General features: G+C 39.3%; 1 protein-coding gene across 2 annotated transcripts in view; it reads right to left on the bottom strand.

Moving 5' to 3' along the window:
* CAP2 (cyclase associated actin cytoskeleton regulatory protein 2) overlaps positions 1-19,837 on the bottom strand; it is a 212,310-nt gene that overhangs the window by 47,920 nt on the left and 144,553 nt on the right. For both annotated transcript variants that reach the window (XM_073631112.1, XM_073631111.1), the window contains 3 exons: positions 16,246-16,389; positions 14,729-14,814; positions 7,889-7,994 (listed from right to left, as the gene is read on the bottom strand). In XM_073631112.1, the coding sequence (XP_073487213.1) occupies positions 7,889-7,994; positions 14,729-14,814; positions 16,246-16,389 (336 nt within the window). The remainder of the gene's footprint in view (positions 1-7,888; positions 7,995-14,728; positions 14,815-16,245; positions 16,390-19,837) is intronic.

Raw genomic sequence — 19,837 nt, 5'->3', positions numbered from 1 at the left:
GCGTGCTGCCTCTCCAGTGTTACCTCCAGATCTTCATGAATTCCTGAGGTTACCACCCAGGATACATGGACTTTGTCTTGGACTACCTCCAATTAAATTAATTTTATTAATTTTACTAATTTATTTCAAGCACAACCAGTAATACCATTCCCAATCCATTTCCTCCTTTTCCTACCAATAATTTGAATATTGTTTTTATTGTCATTAACACTGACTCAATTCCAAAACAATTTCACTATTGTGTATGGCTATAAGTTGCCCCTTCTCTAGAGATGTCCCTGCTCATGCCTTGGAGTCCCTAGCGCGACAAATATTGTTGTACATAGTTTTATCTTAATATCTGTTAAAGTTGGGCTTCTTTCTTAGGCTAAAATCAAACAGGTGTTTGCCTTTAACGCACCAATAGTATTAATGCGTATTTCAGATGCGTTGCACACATGTTCATCCTGATTAATCTGTAAACTTTGCAACTGTATCCTAAACGCGTGATGGGTGCGGTTACAGCGTGTATATATTGCACTACAATAGAAGCCAGTGGAGGTGGTTGCAAAGCTTCTATGCTTGCCAAACTCTACAGGCAATGTAATTGTTGCCTCACAGTGACGTGAAACAATTCAAATCCATGCATGTTTCCAGTTCTATCTGCTCCCCATTTTTTAATCAATGAAGAGCTTTTACAGGTAGGCGGGGTTGGGGAGCAGCCAAAATGCAGTCAAACCGCGTCTTTTTACTACCTGTGTGGACAAGGCCTTACCCCAATTCCTAAGGCTGGAATAGGAAAAGGGAAGGAGAGGTAGCAGTTGTTACTACTAACTTGGTACAGAACAGGTTTGGCTTTTACACTTTCAAGATTTGTTTTCTCTTCCCTTTTGATTGCACCAACATGAACATCATAATGATGAGTTTATTAGCTAAAAAAAACTTTTCACATGCACGTGTTTGTGATTTTTTTTTACCAAATACCGATGAACATTGGGTGCAATTACCAATGAGGGATGTGGGGAGGCCATGGTTCACCCTTGACCCAGATGAACCCATGATGTGTTATTTATTTGTTTTTTTTTTACAGGGGTTTTAACAGTTCAGAAATGAACGCATGTATTCTGTTACCAAGCCCTATATCGCTTGATAAGTTTTCAACATTTGCCTTTTATGTGGCACGTGCTTAGAGGCATTCAATGGCAGCAGTTGTTCAGTGGATTATAAAGGCACTGTAAGTGTTTTCAGATTACTAGTTTGATGGTCAATGCATCCAGCATTAAAAAGTCCTTCTTGTTAGGCTGTGAAACAGCTGTTGTTGGGTTTCTTCCTCTCTGCACACAGCAGCCCCCCTAGTGCAACAAGCCACAATTCAAAAACACCGCTGCCAATTGCCTTTTGACAGGTGCTACTGCAATGAAAGGAACAGTTGCTTTATACAGCTGCTGGTGAAAGGTCAGCTATGGTAACAAATTGTAACTGTTCATCCAGAGTAGATTTTCCATCATTGCTTTGTAAATCTTTCCAGGTTGGGGATGAGCACACACCGAAACCTTAAATAACTCTCATGCAACATATTTTTCTTGAAGCATTTGAAAAATCAGTGTATAACTAAACAACTATCTAAAAATATAACTCAGTAACAGACCTGATTGGAATGTTCTAAAGAGGGCCTGTCATCAGGAGAAACTTATTTTTAACCCTTTTCTAAATTAAGCAACACTAGTGCATAATAGTGTTCCTGCATTCTCCAAAAACTGCTTGTAGTTACAAGAAAAAGTACATTTCCTAAAGCTCAAATGGAACTTTCAGTTTAAGGGCCTGTTTACCCCAAAACGCAGTGTGTGTGCATCTCCAGCACCATGTTCACAATGCACTGCACTTGTGATCTGCAGCAGGTGTCCATGCAATGCTAATAACACCCCAAACGCAGATCGCAAACGCGGTGCATTTGGCTGCACTGGATCGCATGGTACAGAAATACCATCTGATCTGGCTGCTGAGCATTTTGTAAAGTAGCACATGCACTGCAGTATGATTTCAGTCCATTCAAATGAATCGGGTGAATACTCAATGCACTCAACTTCCACAGGAATCACACAGGAACACAAGCGTGTTCCTTTGCGATTCCTGGTGTGAACCAGCTCTACATCAGCTAAATACATTTCAGGTGCATCAAGCCAAAAGGTGCGCAAAGTCCTACAATTTTTTTCTTTAGAAAGCAGCAAAACCTGTTTAGAAAAGTCTGTCTCCTGCCAGCATGCTGTAGAGAAAGACCCTTGCTCTCTGTGTCGAAGCAGTGGTCTCTCTGTTGAGGTCTGACACATTCTCTGCTGAGTCAAAGCTGGAGCTTTCCATACAACAGACAGCCTGAACCTTGTTGATTGGAGAGCTCTAGCTACAACTCAGCAGGGGGCGCCAGACCTCTACTGAAAGATCACAGCTTCCACACAAGAAACACAATCCTTTTCTTCAGTATGCTGGCAGGGAACAGGCATTTTTAAGCAGGCTTTAGCTGCTTTCTAAAGGATACAAACTTTCTAAAGTATACAAACTGTAAGGCCCCTTTCACATGGGCTGTCCGATTGGGTTTGCCTGTCCTTTTCAGGCAGACCCAATCGGACCCTACATTCTCCCTTATGGGCAGTTGGATATAAATGGACTTGTGTCCGTTTACACCCAGCTACCTCTGATCCAAACTGGCAAAAATAAATGAAAGGGGGATTATTTCCCCTCAATCTGGCTGGATTTGATCAGAGGGCAGTTGGGTGTAAAGAGACAGCCAGTCCATTTAAATCTGACTGCCTATAGAGCAAAGCAGGCTGTGTCCGTGTCTGCTCTGCATAAGCATAGCGGACACGGACCTGTCATCCGGCAGCTCCTCTCAGCTCAGCAGGGGATAAGCAGACAGATCCCCTGCAGAGCAAAACCTGATCTGGCCGGTGTGAAAGGGACCTAAGGCTTTGCATACCTTTTGATGCAACTGCAATGTATTTAGCTGATTTAAAGCAGAGTTCCACCCAAAAGTGGAATCTTTGCTTAACTGCTTCCTCCCCCCTCTGGTGCCACATTTGGCACCTTTGAGGGGGGAGGGGGGAACGGGTACCTGTTTTTGACAGGTACCCTTCCCCACTTCCGGGTGACTGCACCGCGGCGCCATCCCTTGGGAATTTGGCCCCCTCCACCTTCCTCCGCCGCTGGACTAGTTAGAAAATGCAGCACGGCGCTTAAAAGCATGCACAGTTGGGAATTGGCTGTGAAGCTGAAAGGCTTCACAGCCAGTTTCTCTTGCGAAGAATGGCTGCGGCAGCACCCGACAGCAGACCCGAAAATCAGTTTCAGGTGCTGACATCGTGGGCTCCCTGAGCAGGTAAGTGTCCATATATTAAAAGTCAGCAGCTACAATATTTGTAATATTTTTTTTTTCCCCAGGCAGAACACTACTTTAAATTGAAAGTTAATTTGGGTTTTTAGAATCTAACACTTTCATGGAGTATGTTGGATCCTTCTATCTTTTAGGCTTTGCTTCTGCCCCCACAAACCCTCCCTCCCTTTCATCTGATATGTTGTCACCCTTGCAAAGAACCCTTCAATGAAGATACCAGCAGGAGTGCAAGTGCAAGTTATATATATATATGCTCTTTCACATGATAGGTCTTCAAAAGCGAACCAATATTTTCAGTTTGTAAACAAATCCTGTCTTGTGACCTTCAGTGATCACATCTTGTCAGCATTACAATGGGAAACCACAGAGTGCAGGCTCCTGGCAGCTAGTAATATGGAATATTAAATCACAGACTGACAGCTCCAAGGGCGATACAGATCTGCTGCCGCCAGAAACAAGATGGAAGCAGCGAGGAGCAGACAGTGTTATTTTCCCATCCAAAGCATAGGACAATTTTGGAGGTCAATCTAAGACTAAAAACAGCAGGTATGTTGATGAAAAGCAAAAAAAAAGTGAGGTTTGGGTCGTTTTTAGAGGAAATTTGTACTGAGAGAAAAACAGAGGCAGCCATTTGTTTACCTCTTTCTCAGAATGCTGGTTGTCATGCTTATCCGGTGGTTTCAATATCAGTCACTGGGATGCAATAAGTATGCAGATTAGGAGTTCTGACTTTCTAATGTATTAGCTTACTGCATGCTTGTTCCAGGGCTGCAACGCACAGTATGGAAGCCAGAGATAGTCAACAAGCATTTTTTAGAAGGAGGTCGGTAATGGCAATTTTCATATTTCTCTCAAGTTTCCTTTAATTTAGGTCTTTTAGTGAAGTGTATTTGCTGTCTTTGCATATTTCCAGAACTATTAAACTACTTTTAAAGTATTGTTTTATTATTTTAATGTGGATCCTTTGGACTTTGTGCACAATGTGTTTCTGAGGACAAAGTTATTTCTGCTTGGCGGCTTTCCCTGTTGAATCAATGATTTTTAAAAAGCTGACATAAAAATAGCACACTGATGTTCTGAAGCTTACACAGAGAGCTGTATTAAGAAAGTAGACACGTAGGACCATTACTAAGCATTAGCACATGTGATAGTCAAAGGCATACTTGCGCAAGAGCTGTTTTCCCAGCCAAAGTGAAGAGAACATGACCCATACTGTTTTGAATGCCACCACACATTACCTGTTTAAATGTAAATGTTGTTTGCCCATTTCTTTAATGAATAAGTGTAATTACAATTTATTGAGGTTGTTGTATGCAGCTCTATATGACTCTTTATACACTTGAGTACCAGTCCATACATCTTCATTATCAGACAATTTCTGACTAACAGTTATTCCAATCATGCAACACTACCCAAAACGGGTAGACAGATAAAACTGTGGAGGTAGTTAATAGCCATTGTTTTTTTTTTTTTACTATAAAACAATAGGGGAAAAAACCAAACTTTTGAAGAAACAAATAGTTTCCCCTACTTTATGATAAAAAAACCCATTACAAATGAACATACCAGGAGAGTACAAACACCCCTAAATGCTCCCTTTTGGAAAGTATACTGTACAGCCGAGGTGATCTTACTTGTTACCACAATTTTTTGGAAATGAAAAAACATATTGGTATTGAGGTGGTTAAAACATGGTGCTTGGTTGCACTAGATACAGTACATCATTACAATGAACAGGTAATACACAGACAAAGAAAGAGGTGAAGAGCTTAAAGTGATTCTATAGGTAAAACTAAAAAAATACAAAACATGTCATACTTACCTGCTCTGTGCAATAGTTTTCCCCTGTCACCGCTCCTGGCTGCTTCCCCCCACAACGTGCCCCATAACATGTTTACCTATTATTTTGAATATGTTGTTGCTACTGTACAATGATTTTGCATGAGTTTGATCCGAGTTCAATTGGTGAATCAGATTTTTTCTGGCAGTGGATCTGGATTGAACTCTTCACACAAGGTTGGAGTGTATGTACCGTGTACTGCAGCGATAACATTTGCACGAAACGTGTCTACCTCTTTGTCCCCTGCACCATGCATTAACCACCTGTCATGAAGTTTCAATAAAGAGGATCTTTGAAAGTGCCCCCCATAGCAAGCTGCTTGCTATGGCGGCAATAGTGCGTGCTTGCTCCCGAGCCCTGCTCTGCGTGTTCATAAGACACACAGAGCGTGACTCGGCCCCGTCACCCCCTCCCTCCTCACTGACTGTGATTGACAGCAGCAGAAGCCAATGGCTCCCAATGCTGTGTCTGAGCCAATGAGGAGAGAGAGCCTCTGCTCTCGTTCACATCGCTTGATTGAGATCGGGCTCAAGTAAGTATAAGGAAGGGAGGGCTGGTGGGATTCTGCTTGCTGAAGGTTTTTACCTTAATGAGTAAAAAAACCTTCTGCCTTTAGAAGCACTTTAATGTGCAGGCCACCTACAGTGTGAAGATGAAGGGAGGTTAATGTGCAGATATATGCAGGATAAGGGAGGTGATGGCATTAATATACATGTCAGAGAAAGGATGCAGCTCAGATGAACAGCTCACACTCAGAAGAGCAGGGGTTGTGTTGAAAGGGTTAACAAAACAATCCCACAATCAGCTAAATCCTTCTCATTTAATCTGCTGTTGCCTCTGTTTTTCTGATAATTAATGATTCATTTAAATAATATTTCCTCCATCCTTCACTATGATAGAATGGGGTGGGCTCTCCAATGTAAATAGTACAGTGTTTACGTTTGTGATCGCTGTGATTGGTCATCACAGCGATAACAGGGTCATTCGAATTGGCTCAGTACTATGATCAGAGCGGGCCGAAAAGGACTCAGATCACAGTTATTCACAGGCGCACTGGCCACGTGTGTCTCATTTCTGCAGTGCTGTTTATAAACATCAGAAATACATGTCCACCCCTCCACCATTCTAAAATGTATGGTGGTGGTGAAGTGATTGAAGTCAGATTCCAAATAAATGCAGCTAGATATTCATTAATAAGTCATCAAATGTATTTTTAGTGCAACTATTATCACCTTTCTTGTAACCTCCTATGCAGTAGCCAGGGGAGCAGAGAAGAGGAATACTAAAGGATGTCACCTAAGTGGTAGGTCTTAGTATTCTGGGGCTGCAGATATCACAAAAAAATTTAGCACACAGCGGCAGTCTCAGGACTTTTGAACATCTACACAAAGGAGGCTTTTACAGGTAAACAAGTGCGAAAAATATTTTAAATACACATATAACGTTATGAGAAGCTTTTTGCTAAAAGAAATGGCCTGGCAACATGGTCTGTTTAACAATCCCCTAAAATCAAGACCTGTAATGGTAGAAAACTAAGGTTGCCTTTGTTGTCCTCTCGTTTTAAAAAATGCTGGATGTTGTTCCAATGACTTTTGTACTTTCAAAAGCCCAGAAAAAAAGTGAATTGATAAAAATCAATAAAAACATTTACAAATAGGAAACGTAATCATTGCTATATCAACAGGTAGAAGCAGCATGTGATTTCTTCTAATGAAGGGGCTATGTTGCCCTGAAATGCGTAGGTGTAGACATTTACTGTACATCTTCAATCTGTCAGTGTTGACCCTTTTTGGTAAATCCAGCTGGATGTTTTCTTACTGTTAGTGCATCCAAACATCTCCTTTTATACAGGGATGAACTATCTGCTTTCCCTTGGTCGATAACTTAGTGGTGAAGGGCTGCTTCTCCGTTAAGGGTTGGAGGAATCATGTGGTACATCTGACTGTTGATACACCTATGATTTTACCATATGTAAATGCAATTTATTGATTTTTATTGTTTTATTAAAAAGGTGAATTCTATTCAATTCAACATGCTTTTCCCTTTTCTCTGATGTGTTTTATTGGTTACATATTACTTATGAATATGTTATGAGTCTGCAGGGATAAGCAGCATAATGAAATTAGTGCTGCTGACATTGGGTAAAAAAATAAAATACATTTCTGCATGTCATTTGACATAACAAGCAATGCCTTTGTGTAATTATGAAGCCACAATCACATTTAAAATTAAAAACAGGACATACACAAAAAGTTACGGTAATTCTAGTTTTCCTTTCTCTCATGTTAACTTACTAAAATTGGTATGCTCGGACCTTAGTTGGACACCTTGCATCAGACTTCCCCTCATATACTGGTAACTGCTTCCAGAAGCTTGAGGGTCTCCAACCTAAAGCAAGGTTGGGATTCACACAACCCATCCAAGGAGGCCCCTAAACCTTTGTGCACTAATGGCATAGTTGAACTTGCTACCTGTTAACAAGTAGCTTTATCTTTAACAACTGCTCTAAATTTTGAATGTATTTTGAATGTGTGACGGCTATTTCATACGAATTATATGTTCTGTGAAGCTGACATTTTATTGTGTATGTCGTATACCACTAACTAAAAAATGGAAAAAAAGAAAAAAGAAAAAAAGAAAAGTTAATTCTGTGTAGTTTACAAATAAATTGGGTATGTACTTACTGCATGGCCCCATGAAGTCCCTGTTGTATGATGTTCCTTAATGTATGCTTGCAGCTGATTCCAAATATTCAGGTAAGATTTTACCCAATCAACATGGCGCACATCACTTAAACAAAATAAAAGATCAAATGTTACTCTCCAGGAGCACATCAAGAGAAAACATTAAACAGAGATATAAAGAATAACCATGGTGTGCGAGAATTGGACAAACCAACACACTTCATCGTCGTGTTGTACACTTCTAATATACAGCTCTAGGAAAGTTATTTACAATACAGGGGAGGAATACATAGTTCACACTCAGAAACGTTCTCAACAATTCTCTTTGCCAGTAAAGCAGTCTTCATTTTCTTCTGCCAGAAGATTAATTACTCAAGATATTTTTCTGAGCTGTGTGCGGTCTCCCAGGATTAACATTAAAGTGGTGCATTAGATAAAGTGTTTTTTTTTTTTTCTGAAAATGAAATGCTTGTCAATGTTTCTTTTCTATCAAAAAATACTACTGAGAATACCCTAAAATTTGTACTGAACTTCCATGTTGGCTTCTTAAAATGTCCTTGTACCATTTTAAAAAGGTTTACCTAACGTTGAACCAAGTCTATTTCAAATGTCTATTCAAATTGTATAGACGAATAGGATCCTCCCAATCGATGACTGAAAGCTGTGGCAGATTATATTTTTGGTGGTTTGTGTGGTCACCCGGGGCCCAAATATTCCAGGCAGCACATGCCTGACTGCCCATGGTTTATTGACACAACCAAGCAAAGATCCTTGCAGAGCTTTGGGGAAGTCCTCAGGGTTTAAAAAGATGCTGGAATACCTGGTAGACCATGTGGACCCTCTCCCCTACTTATCCCCATGGCTTCTAGAGTGGATGACCCTACGTGTCCTACCTAAATGGCAAAATAAATAAAATATCTGATCTAATGCACCAAGTGGTGTTTCTCCATCCCTACATAAACATATGTTATGTGTATTTAATTTTAGCTCAATTGTAAGTATTGGGTCCTTCAGGTGGCCCTTGAGGTTGAATAATACCATTAATTAACAATGGTGATATACCTTAAAATTGATATTCTACTTTACAGGTATTTATGTACGTGCATCTAGTCCTGTGGCAGTGAACAAAGATTTATGAAAATCCATTGAGTTTTAAGCATGGTACACACTAATAGATTTTTTTGTTCAACCCAGTGGGTTGAACGAAAAAAAACTGACAGCTCTGGTCAGAGCCACTGTACGAACGATCCAACGTTAGTACAGCGTTCTCCCCCACTGAGCTGTTGTGTTCTGACAGGGGGATGGCCCCACCGCCACAGCACTCCAAACAGCGCTCTCAGCCATTGGCCGAGAATGCTGATCGGGAGTCGGTCGTTTGCTAGTTTTCCAGCATGCCCATCCGACAAAAGCCGGCCAAGCGGCCCGGCTCTGTCGGACCGGCTGACATACACACGGGCCGAATGTTGGCCGGTTTTTATTAAACCGGCTGATGTCTCCCGACATTTGGCCAGTGTGTGCTAGGCATTAGGATTAATTTTTCAATTCAATTATATATTGATACTTGGAATATTTTAATCATGTACTAAATTTTATGTTATGAAACTACTATAAATCAGCTTGATATTATCTGGTCTGTTTTTTATGCAATGTAATGAGAATTGTACTTATATATTAATAAATTGGTAATCATGTATATGGGTGTATTGAGTGGCTGTGTGTGTTGCGCCTCATATAAAGTCCCAGAGCAAACCAATGTTTTTATACCTAAATAGCATGAACAGGTGCTCTAGCTCATTCACAACCTGCACATGCACAGTGCACTCTCTCCCACTCTGCTGCAGTAGTGGCTGAGCTCAGTGTTATGCAACAGAGGAATTCCTACAGGTACACCTTGGAAACTAAAGTTCTTTTTAATAATGTTAGGACTACTTTTTAATATACTGGAGCAGTTGGAATGCATAGGTTTTTTTTTTTTTTTTTGGAAAAAGTGATTTCAAGTTGAACCAACCATTTAAAGTATAGAAAAATACCTGTTGATCTACCAATATTGCACTTAAAATGTCACTAAACCTACATCATAAACAACTATCAATAAATGCTGTATTACATGCTGTTTATACTCAGTCACTATGAGATTTGTTTTCTGTTTTCTGCAAAAAACCTGGTTGATCCCTATCTCCACCTTCTGTTCATGTCCCCAATTCAGCTAGGGATTTTGCAGCTTTCAGTGAGTTTCTATGCTGAGCAGTTGACATCCCTATTACATCTCAGCAGCCCATGTGACTGTAGAGTCACACATGTGGGCATATACACAGTGGAAATGACAGCCCACTCCCTCCCTCCTACTCCATGCCTCCTAACCAGGCAAACACAACAAGATGGGATATCAAATGTAGATTGATGGAGGCTTCACCTCCCTGTTATTCTAAGACACAGGCTGGAGGAGTGTGACACAGCCTGTGGCTGGCAGAAATCCGTCCACACCATGTTATTGCCAAGAAGCTCCTCCTGCTTATGCTTCCCTGCAGACAGGCTGGGAAAGATCTGGGTCATACTCATGTGACAGCTGTATATTGATTAGGAAAAAGGTACTTAGATGGGTTTTTTTTAAACTAAAATAATTACAGTACCGTCGTCCATATACAGAAATCAAAGGGACAATGTAAATTAAACAGGGTGTGTTTAGTAACACTTTAAGCCTCGTTGTGAGCTGTCAACCCACAGCACTTATGTGGATTGAGTAGTATCAGCCCTGCCCATGGTCTGTTGCTAAACTGCTTAACTATTCCCACTCTCAGATCTCTATAACATAAAGGCTAGCCATTCTATTATCCAAGATAATAACTAGAAGGGATCTTTAGGATAACACAAGAAGGACACATGACAGCTCCACATTTCTGATCAAATTTTTTTTTGCACTTTTCATAACAGGTTTGACAAAATGCTTCAATTTGTATATTAAATTTGAACTGCAGGAAACCTAAAAGTCCTCTCTTGCAGTGTGGCGGCACCTGCACTGCAAGGGTTAACTGCTCATTTATGTGTCGAGGAAAGGGTAAAGTTTAAGCCGGCCAGGAACCTGTCAAATTTGTGATCCATGTTTGGGTACCCTTGTTGTATAGAAGTTAATCTATCAGTATTGGCCCCCATTTTTTTTCTCATTCATTCATTGAATGAAAAAAAAAAAAAGCATACTTCTTTATACTGCTAGACTGGTTCCTGCATCCTATTCTCCCCTAGGCTCTGGTGATCTAAGGTTCCCTGACACCATTAAGACAGATGCAGGGGATCTGAGGGCACTGAGAAACAGTCCACTGCTGGGACATAGGGAAGCTTTGTCTGCTGGAGAAGCAGAGGATCTGGTAAGTAAAAATTCTTTTTCTCCCCCTAGACATAAGAGAGCAGTTAACCCTTGCAGTTGGGCTTCAAAACTGATTATAAGGAAGCAAATGAGCGAACTTTATTATTTACATACACTGCAATTAACGCCAGTATATCCTACAGATTTTTACAATTTACATTGTATCCCCATATTAAAATAAACCTTATAACAGGATTCACAGACTCAGAAAGCCCATATTATATAACACTTCAGAAGGTGGTTTTTAAAATGCAAATTTTGATGCTAGCCCAGTCTTTCTACTTGCTACTACAGACAGTGATGTTTAGGTATATTGTTAAGCCTAAACTGACTTATTATCACATGTATAGTTTAATAATAGTAACATTTCCTACAGCACTGTTGCATTTCTCTGTATAGGATGAAGGTTATTTAAACAATGTTAATACATTTCATGGAGATGAAAGGGAAGGAAAAACACAATAAGTAATGCCTGACTTTACATTACATGCAATGCAAGAGACTAATAAGTAATACCATACAGAAGTCTGGCATTGTAACATACAACAGAGATGAACCAGGACCATAAACCAAGGTCTAAGTGAATAATGAACATTAGTAAACCAGTCCATGTTAAATTATGTGAAGCTGCAGGTGTGAATCTTAACATGATATTTATATTACTAGTTATATTTGTCCTATTTAAATAACTGTATGCAGACAACCAATAATTTCCAAACATGCAGTGGTAAATTAGCCACTTTAGGTTTATCCCCCTTCATGACCAGGCCATTTTTTTTGCGATACGGCACTGTGTTGCTTTAACTGACAATTGCGCGGTCGTGCGACAGTATACCCAAATAAATATTTTTGTCCCTTTTCCCCACAAATAGAGCTTTCTTTTGGTGGTATTCGATCACCTCTGCAGTTTTTATTTTTGGCCTCATAAACAAAAAAATACAGAAAATTTTGGTATAAATTTCTGGTATAAATCATAGCCAATAAAAAAAATGTACAAAATCAAATGTGTTTATCAATTTAGGCTGATATATATTCTGCTACGTATTTTTGGTAAAATAAAATCCAAATTAGCATATATTGACTGGTTTGCTCAAAAGTTATAGCGTCTACAAACTATGGGATATTTTTTTTTTTAACTAATAATGGTGGCAATCATCAATTTATAGCGGGACTGTAATATTGCGGTGGACAAATTGGACACCTGACACTTTTGACACTTTTTGGGGATCAGTGACACTAATACAGTGATCAGTGCTAAAAAATATGCACTGTCACTTTACAAATGACACTGGCTGGGAAGGAGTTAACATCAAGGGAAATCAAAGGGTTAAATGTGTGTTTAAGTTGTGCTCACTAACTGTGGGGGAGGTGCTTTGACTAGCGCAAGGCAAAGATCCTTGTTCCTGCTTAGCACAAACACAGGATCAGTACATTCCCCTCTGACAGAAGGACAATCAGCCTAGTTTGCCATTCTGCTTGTGTCCCAAACGATCGGCGGGTCCCGGCAGACATTGAGACCGCCGGACCCACTGATTGACTCTCACTGTGTTCAATCACAGCGGGAGCGGGTTGCCGGCGGCGCCCGTTCAAGACCCGGAGCTGTCAGATCACGTACCAGTACCAGTTAAAAAAGAACAAAAGTTTTTTTTTTTACTCTGGATAGTGTAAGGGAGAGTGTAACCCTTGTCATTTATATTTTATTTTTTGCCATCTGCATCCCATTGTAGAAATTTCCTATCACTTCCTGTCCCATAGCCCAAACAGGAAGTGAGCGGAAATCCCTCCATAGTGAGGGAATCCCTAATTGTCACCAGGATCACTGGAACAAGTGTCTGCATTGGAAGGTTTCCTCTCTATTCTTGTTCTAGGGATGACCTACAATTTGGGATTTTCTATTACTTTCACACTTTCACTCTTGATGATACTAATTAACAGGACAAAAAGGAGGGTGAATCTCTCTTCAGTGGCTGTTTATAAACGTGTCTGAAAATTGCTTAATGTTTCACTAAGGGCAAGAGGGATTAGAAAACATTTCAGGTTTTATTGCTGCCTGTGCTACCCTTTAGGGAGACTCACCCTCTCAATTTGTCCTGTTTACCATTGCCACCGAAACTGAAAGTAAATGAATATCCCAAATTTTGAGTTGTTCCCAGAACAGGAAAATAGGAGAAATCTTCCAATGGGGACACTAGTTCTGGTAATCCTGATGACAATCAGTGATTCTCACACTGTGGAGGAATTTCCCTTCACTACCTGTTTTGGACATGGGACAAGAAGTGAGAGGAAATCTCACTCCTCAAAACAGAGGGCAAAAATCCCTGACAGGGGTTATAACACTCCCTTTCCTTATCAAAAACGAACAAAAAAAAAAGTTTTGACTACAATTCTACCTTAACAGGGAAGCTTTGTTAAAGAAACAACAGTCCCTCAAATCAAGCTTAATACATTGCATGGGTATTGGAAAATGTCATTGCAGAATTTTAACTGTTTACACCTTTTAGTGTTCCCATTAACATGTCTATTCTCAAAGATATTCCATTTATTCTCCATGCCTTCAGTGTTATGATAAGGAAAAAGAAAGTGAGGATCAGCTGAACCCCCCATTCCCCAATGCAGTGTTTTAGAAAAGGTCTTATGGCAGAGGAGGCCTCTAATTTGATTTCCAGCTATTTGGCAGACTTCTGGAAAACATAGTAAGGAGGTATTCTCCTCTATGGGTAGTCAAATGTAAACTGGACTTGTGTCTGTTTACATCCGGCTACCTCCGATTTGGCAAAAACAGGGAAGACGATCCGTTCCCCTCTGTCTGGCTGGATCAGAGGGCATCCGACTCTCCATAGAGCAAAGTGGACTGTCCGGCCGCTCAGCTCAGCCCAGTCCAGCAGGGGATCAGCAGACAAATCACCTGCTGAGCAAAACCGGATACAGCCCGTGTGAAAGGGGCCTAGGACAATCACGCAAGCAACAAATTAGAATTCTGGGGACATGTTCTACACACACTGGGGTTGATTTACTAAAACTGGAGATTGTAAAATCTGGTGCAGCTCTGCAGGGAAACCAACAAGCTTCCAGGTTTTTTGTCCAAAGCTTAATTGAACTAGCTGAAGTTAGAAGCTGATTGGCTACCATGCACAGCTGCACCAGATTTTGCACTCTCCAGTTTTAGTAAATCAACCACATAGTGTTAGAAGTGGCTCATTTAGCAATGATACATGCTCTATTAATATATTAGGTATTGGGGAGGAGTTCCTTTAAAATTTACTTCTTTGTTTTATAGGTTAGTAAGAGCTTTCAGTACAAGTATCCTAAAGCCTGCATTCTTAAGCAAGTCAATGCAGCCGTTGTGCTTGTGTCCCTACACCTTGTCTTTACTCTATATTAACATTATTATACTGCAGCTACTGCATTAATAAGGGTTTGCAATGTTTTCTACAATGTATGAAATATACTATATACTGCATCATTCACATAATACGTACATATTTTTGTAGTCTTTTAACACCCGGTTTGTGTAAAATGCGGCAGCATCGGCCATCTCCTTTACATAGGGACCTGGAGCAGGGGTCTAAATATAAGACAAAATAAGAGAAAGGCACTTATTAGACTGACAATAAAACTTAAGTCACCTACACAAGTTTTTAAAGAAAAAGTTGAATAAAATGCAATAGGACAGCAAAAGCTAATTCCCACTCAAGTTTCCATATTGTTCAATAATAATAAACAATTTTGGTAATCATTATTATAATAGTTATTGCAACCTAGAACATTTTATACTACAGAAAGGGGCCATAAACATTTCTGAACATATTTAGTTGTGAAAAGATATAGGGAAGTATAGCCCTTGGTCTTGCTCACATGCAGCGTACACCTGTGGAGGGCCGTGTTTACCCACACAAGGATGCATTGGTGTTCCGTGCATCTCCCTGAAGTCAGCCCCATTGATGTCAAATGTGACGCGGCAGCTGAATATACACAGACTCTGCTCTTAATCTGATATCCGTGTGGGTGCAGGTGCATGGCCCTGAACACAGGCAGTGTGCTTTTGGGTCTGTGCACCCGCACCCACATGGATGTCAGATCGAGAGCAGCGTCTATGTCTATGCAACTGCTACGTCACAAATGATAGCAATGGGACTACCTGCACAGGGATGAACTGAGCATCCCTGTGTGGGTAAACAGCCCCCCACAGGCATGTGCTTTAGTACCATAGAAAGTACAGGCTGGCAACTCGACAGCTTCTCCATAGAAAATATTTATTTGAGCATTACAGCAATAACATCACCCAAAAATCTGACGCGTTTCGGCCTTAGGCCTTCATCAAAATCTTGCTTTTGATGAAGGCCTAAGGCCGAAACGCATCAGCATTTTTGGATGATGTTATTGCTGTAATGCTCAAATAAATATTTTCTATGGAGAAGCTGTCGAGTTGCCGGCCTGTACTTTCTAGGGATCTTTTGTGAGCTTAATTAGCCAGAGCACCGACTACTCTACACACCAACTATACTATATAGCGATAGAGCTGGGGTGAGTTTTTCTGTATGTGCTTTAGTATGCCCCATGTGAACAAGCCCTTTATCAACTAATGAATACCTGAAACTTCCTTCAATTTAAGAGGACTATCTTTGGACCAAAAAACACTAGTTTGACATGGCTGTACCAGAGCATGATTATAATATATATATATATATATATATATATATATATATATATATATATTACTGCAAAGTTATTGGATTTGAGTTAAAATATTAAATCAGTTGGAATATATATATTTCTAGATTGTAAGCTCGAATGAGCAGGGCCCTCTGGTTCCTCCTATATCGAATTGTATTGTAATTGTATTGTCTGCCCTCACGTTGTAAAGCGCTGCGCAAACTGTATTATAATAATAATAATAATTATATATATATATATATATATATATATATATATATATATATATATATATATATGCGTTTGTGTGTGGCTTAAAGTGTTAAAAAGGGGGTGATCTTACCACAGCAATCCAGCCAAGTGCCAGGATACTTTCACTCACAGCAGAAAGATGGTTGAACATTTGGCTTCCTCGGTTTTTCTCTCGGAATGTCTGGATCTCAAGTATTCTTTCTGATACAGGTTTTAAGATCAACACCGTCTCATCCTGTAAGTCAGTACACAGTATGAGAAATGGATGCATGCCACAATGTATTTAGTTTTGAATTAAAATCTCAATACTATGCAGCAGAATATATTCACTTATACCTTTATTATTTTTACTATTATTATTATTAACACTTTTCTAATACTACTCTAGCATAGTAGTTGCTGTATTAGAGCACCCTTAGATTTTGTTGTTTTTTCTCCTTTTGGAACCCCCTAGATGATTCAGTATTTTCCGTTCAACCTGTAGGTTGAATGCAAAAAAACCTGACCCCATTCCCCCATCCACACATTCAAGATGAATGGGGGAATCACTCCCGCTTAGCTATTGGGGTTTAATAACTACAGGAGACTAGCCTTTGCAAGTGCAGTTGCTCCAGATCTTAGTAAAAGGGGGGAAGCTCTGTTGACTTCCATCATCCAATCATGTGCAAGCAAAAATTCTGTCTTTTTTATTTCCTTTGCATATGATTGGCTATTCTTTGTAAAGTGAAGCTTTACCTTCATTTACTGAGCTCTGGAGCAACTGCACTTGAAAAGTCTAATTTGCCTTTAGTAAATCAATCCCGCTGAGCAGGGAGACTTCCATGTGAACGAGGACATCAAGATCTTAGAAACAGGTTTTGATTTTTTTTGGCTGGTGCTGCCCAGCATCAGACATAAATTTATAAACAGTAAATCTTTTGCCCAAATGTAATAAAGCATTTCATGGCAAGTGTTCTTGTTCAATGGCAGCACACAGGCAACTAGACACACTACTAAATAATAAAAGCAACAGTAGTATCCTCACAACTTTAAAATGCATACAATTAAAAAATTGGCAGTGTAACAGCAATCTTTGCTCTTAAATATATACAGAGAACCGTTCTACACAAACATTTTTCCCTTCTGTGTTAAGGCCACTGTTACAGCTGTTTACATACTGGTAGCATTTCCAACTCAATACAGTATTGCAGGGTAAGTGATAAATGTGCACAAGCTACTGTGCTTTCTTATTAAGACAAAGCTGATACAGGCAGAACAGCCAACAGAAGATCATGCCAGCCTTTCAATTATTCTCAGGCATTCCAACTTGTCTGGCAAATTCTAAATTATCAATCTGGGCTGTGCTGTTTAATCTCATGAATTTGAGTTCACAAAATCACAATTCTGTATTCAGTTTTGTGTCAGAAATTCCTATTCATTAAAGGCTTTCAAATCCACTCATTGAGTCTAGGATTGCAGATTTGGTGACTTTGGTTTTGCCACAAACCACCAACTTGGCTCAAACTACCAACTTTGGCTTGGGCCACAGTGGGAACTCTCAATTTTGCACATTCAAGCTGGACTAAACTGTATCTGAGCACCACAAACTGAAAACACTATTTTATTCATTTTTAATATTCAAAGCAAACTCACCCATCCATCCATTTCCCCATGCTTTGTTTTTTTTTGTTCTTAAGAAATCTCTTTGGAAAACACCCCCTGGCCTGGGCCATCTTAAGTAAAAACATCCATCCATCTACCCTTAGCTTGGGTATGCAACAAGGAGGGTGTGCTTAGCTGAGAAATCCCCTCCTCCCTTCCTGATGACTCTTAGAATGTATTACATAATTTTGCCTAGGCCTATAAAGTAGGAAGTAACTGAATTGCCCAGGCCTATAACGTAGGAAGTAACTGAAAAATGTAAAAAGAACAAAACAAAACAGTTTAAAAAAAAAAAAAAAGATATATATATATATGTATATATAATTTCCTATCTACTTCTAAATTTACTAATGCTAGCAGCATAAGGAATAAAAAATAGTCAATGTTGATTGAGAGAGTTTATTATTGCTTTAAGGTGCTTGGGTAAATCCTGCTGGAAAAAAGATTAAATTATTCATCTTTATTTAGGGGGCAAGTATTATGTGGTTGTATTTCAGTAGTTGAGTTTATTTCATTTATTTTCTTTGTACTTGTGTTTTTCATGTGCTGCCTTATTAAGTTTACTTTAACTTCACTTTTTCATTGTTTGTTATAAAATTCCTTGCAAAAAAATTAAAACAGGTTACCATGGGGTCTTTTGGCACAAAAATAGGTCCATAAAAGGGGGCTTACTTTACCCTCAGGGGCATTTAGAGCCTGCTGCACCCCTAAAAACCACCAAAATCACCTTAGTTTTACTGTTCCCACCATAAAGTCAATATTTCATTAAAATCTCCAGATTTTCCCTGAAATTATAGGAAAATGAAAACTCTACATTTCATTAATCTCTAATCCACATTTTTGTACAGTATATAAAGCAAAATCATATTAAATAAAAGGGCTGCTGGATTGACTTACTACTGGAGTAAACACTGTTAATCTAAATAAGTGATTTTTTGGGGGGGAAATGGTGAAGACGTTGTTCACTTTGGGGTGGATTTACTAAAGGCAAATAGACTGCGCACTCTGCAAGTGCAGTTGCACTCATTTTCCCCAAAGCTTAGTGATTGTGGAGCGTCACTTTGTAAAGAATACCCAATCACATGCAAGGAAAATTAAAAAAAAACAAAACAAAACAGCATTTTTGCTTCAACATGATTGGATGATGGAAATGAACAGCGCTTCCCTGCATTCACTAAGTGCTGGAATACATTGTTTATGTGTTTTGTGCAACAACTACATTAGCCAGTAGATGACAATGTTTTATAAGTTTGTAGCTGCATCTATGGTATTGTATACTCTGTTGTCTTTTCCTGAATAAAGTTCCTGTTTCCTGTCTGCAGTTAAGCAGCAGAAAAGCACATGTGGACTGTGCACTATCTGTTCTGTAGGGCTAAGACTAAGCTCTGTGGAAAATTACTGCAATTTCACTTGCAAAGTGCACAGCCTATTTGCATTTAGTGAATCAGTCCCTTTGAATAACCAAACATAGAATAGGGAAAAAAAAAAAACAGGATTTTTTTTCTAGCAAATTACTGGTTATTTAATGTGAACACTGCTTTACCTTATTCACTAACATTTACTTTGCAATGTGAACAAACACTACTTTAGTAAATCAACCCTTGTTTTTAATTGTTCATAAAAAACACCACTTTGGCTTATTACTGCTTGATATAGGTCTATGTTACAGACTCGAATGATGATGCATCCGGTAAGATTTGTCATGCTGCAAGAAGATACTCTTATTTTTTGTGCTTTTGACAGAATTTGTCAGCCGACGTGTGATAGCCATACACAATTTACTAACAGCGCTCTGTAAATCTGAAGAAACTCCAAGGGTCTGAATAGGCATGCAATTTGTCTGTACTGATTTTAAAACTATACAGTAAAACCTTGGATTGCATGCATAATTCGTTCTGGAAACATGCTTGTAATCCAAAGCACTCTTATATCAAAGCAAATTTCCCCATAAGAAATAATGGAAACTCAGGTGATTCGTTCCACAACCATTTATTCATAGGTCTTTAAGTTTATAGTCTATATAAAAAGATAACAATATGATA

The sequence above is a fragment of the Aquarana catesbeiana genome, linkage group LG05, assembly GCF_042186555.1.
Source record: "Aquarana catesbeiana isolate 2022-GZ linkage group LG05, ASM4218655v1, whole genome shotgun sequence".
Lineage (NCBI taxonomy): Eukaryota > Metazoa > Chordata > Amphibia > Anura > Ranidae > Aquarana > Aquarana catesbeiana.
This window is presented reverse-complemented; position numbering and strand designations above follow the sequence as displayed.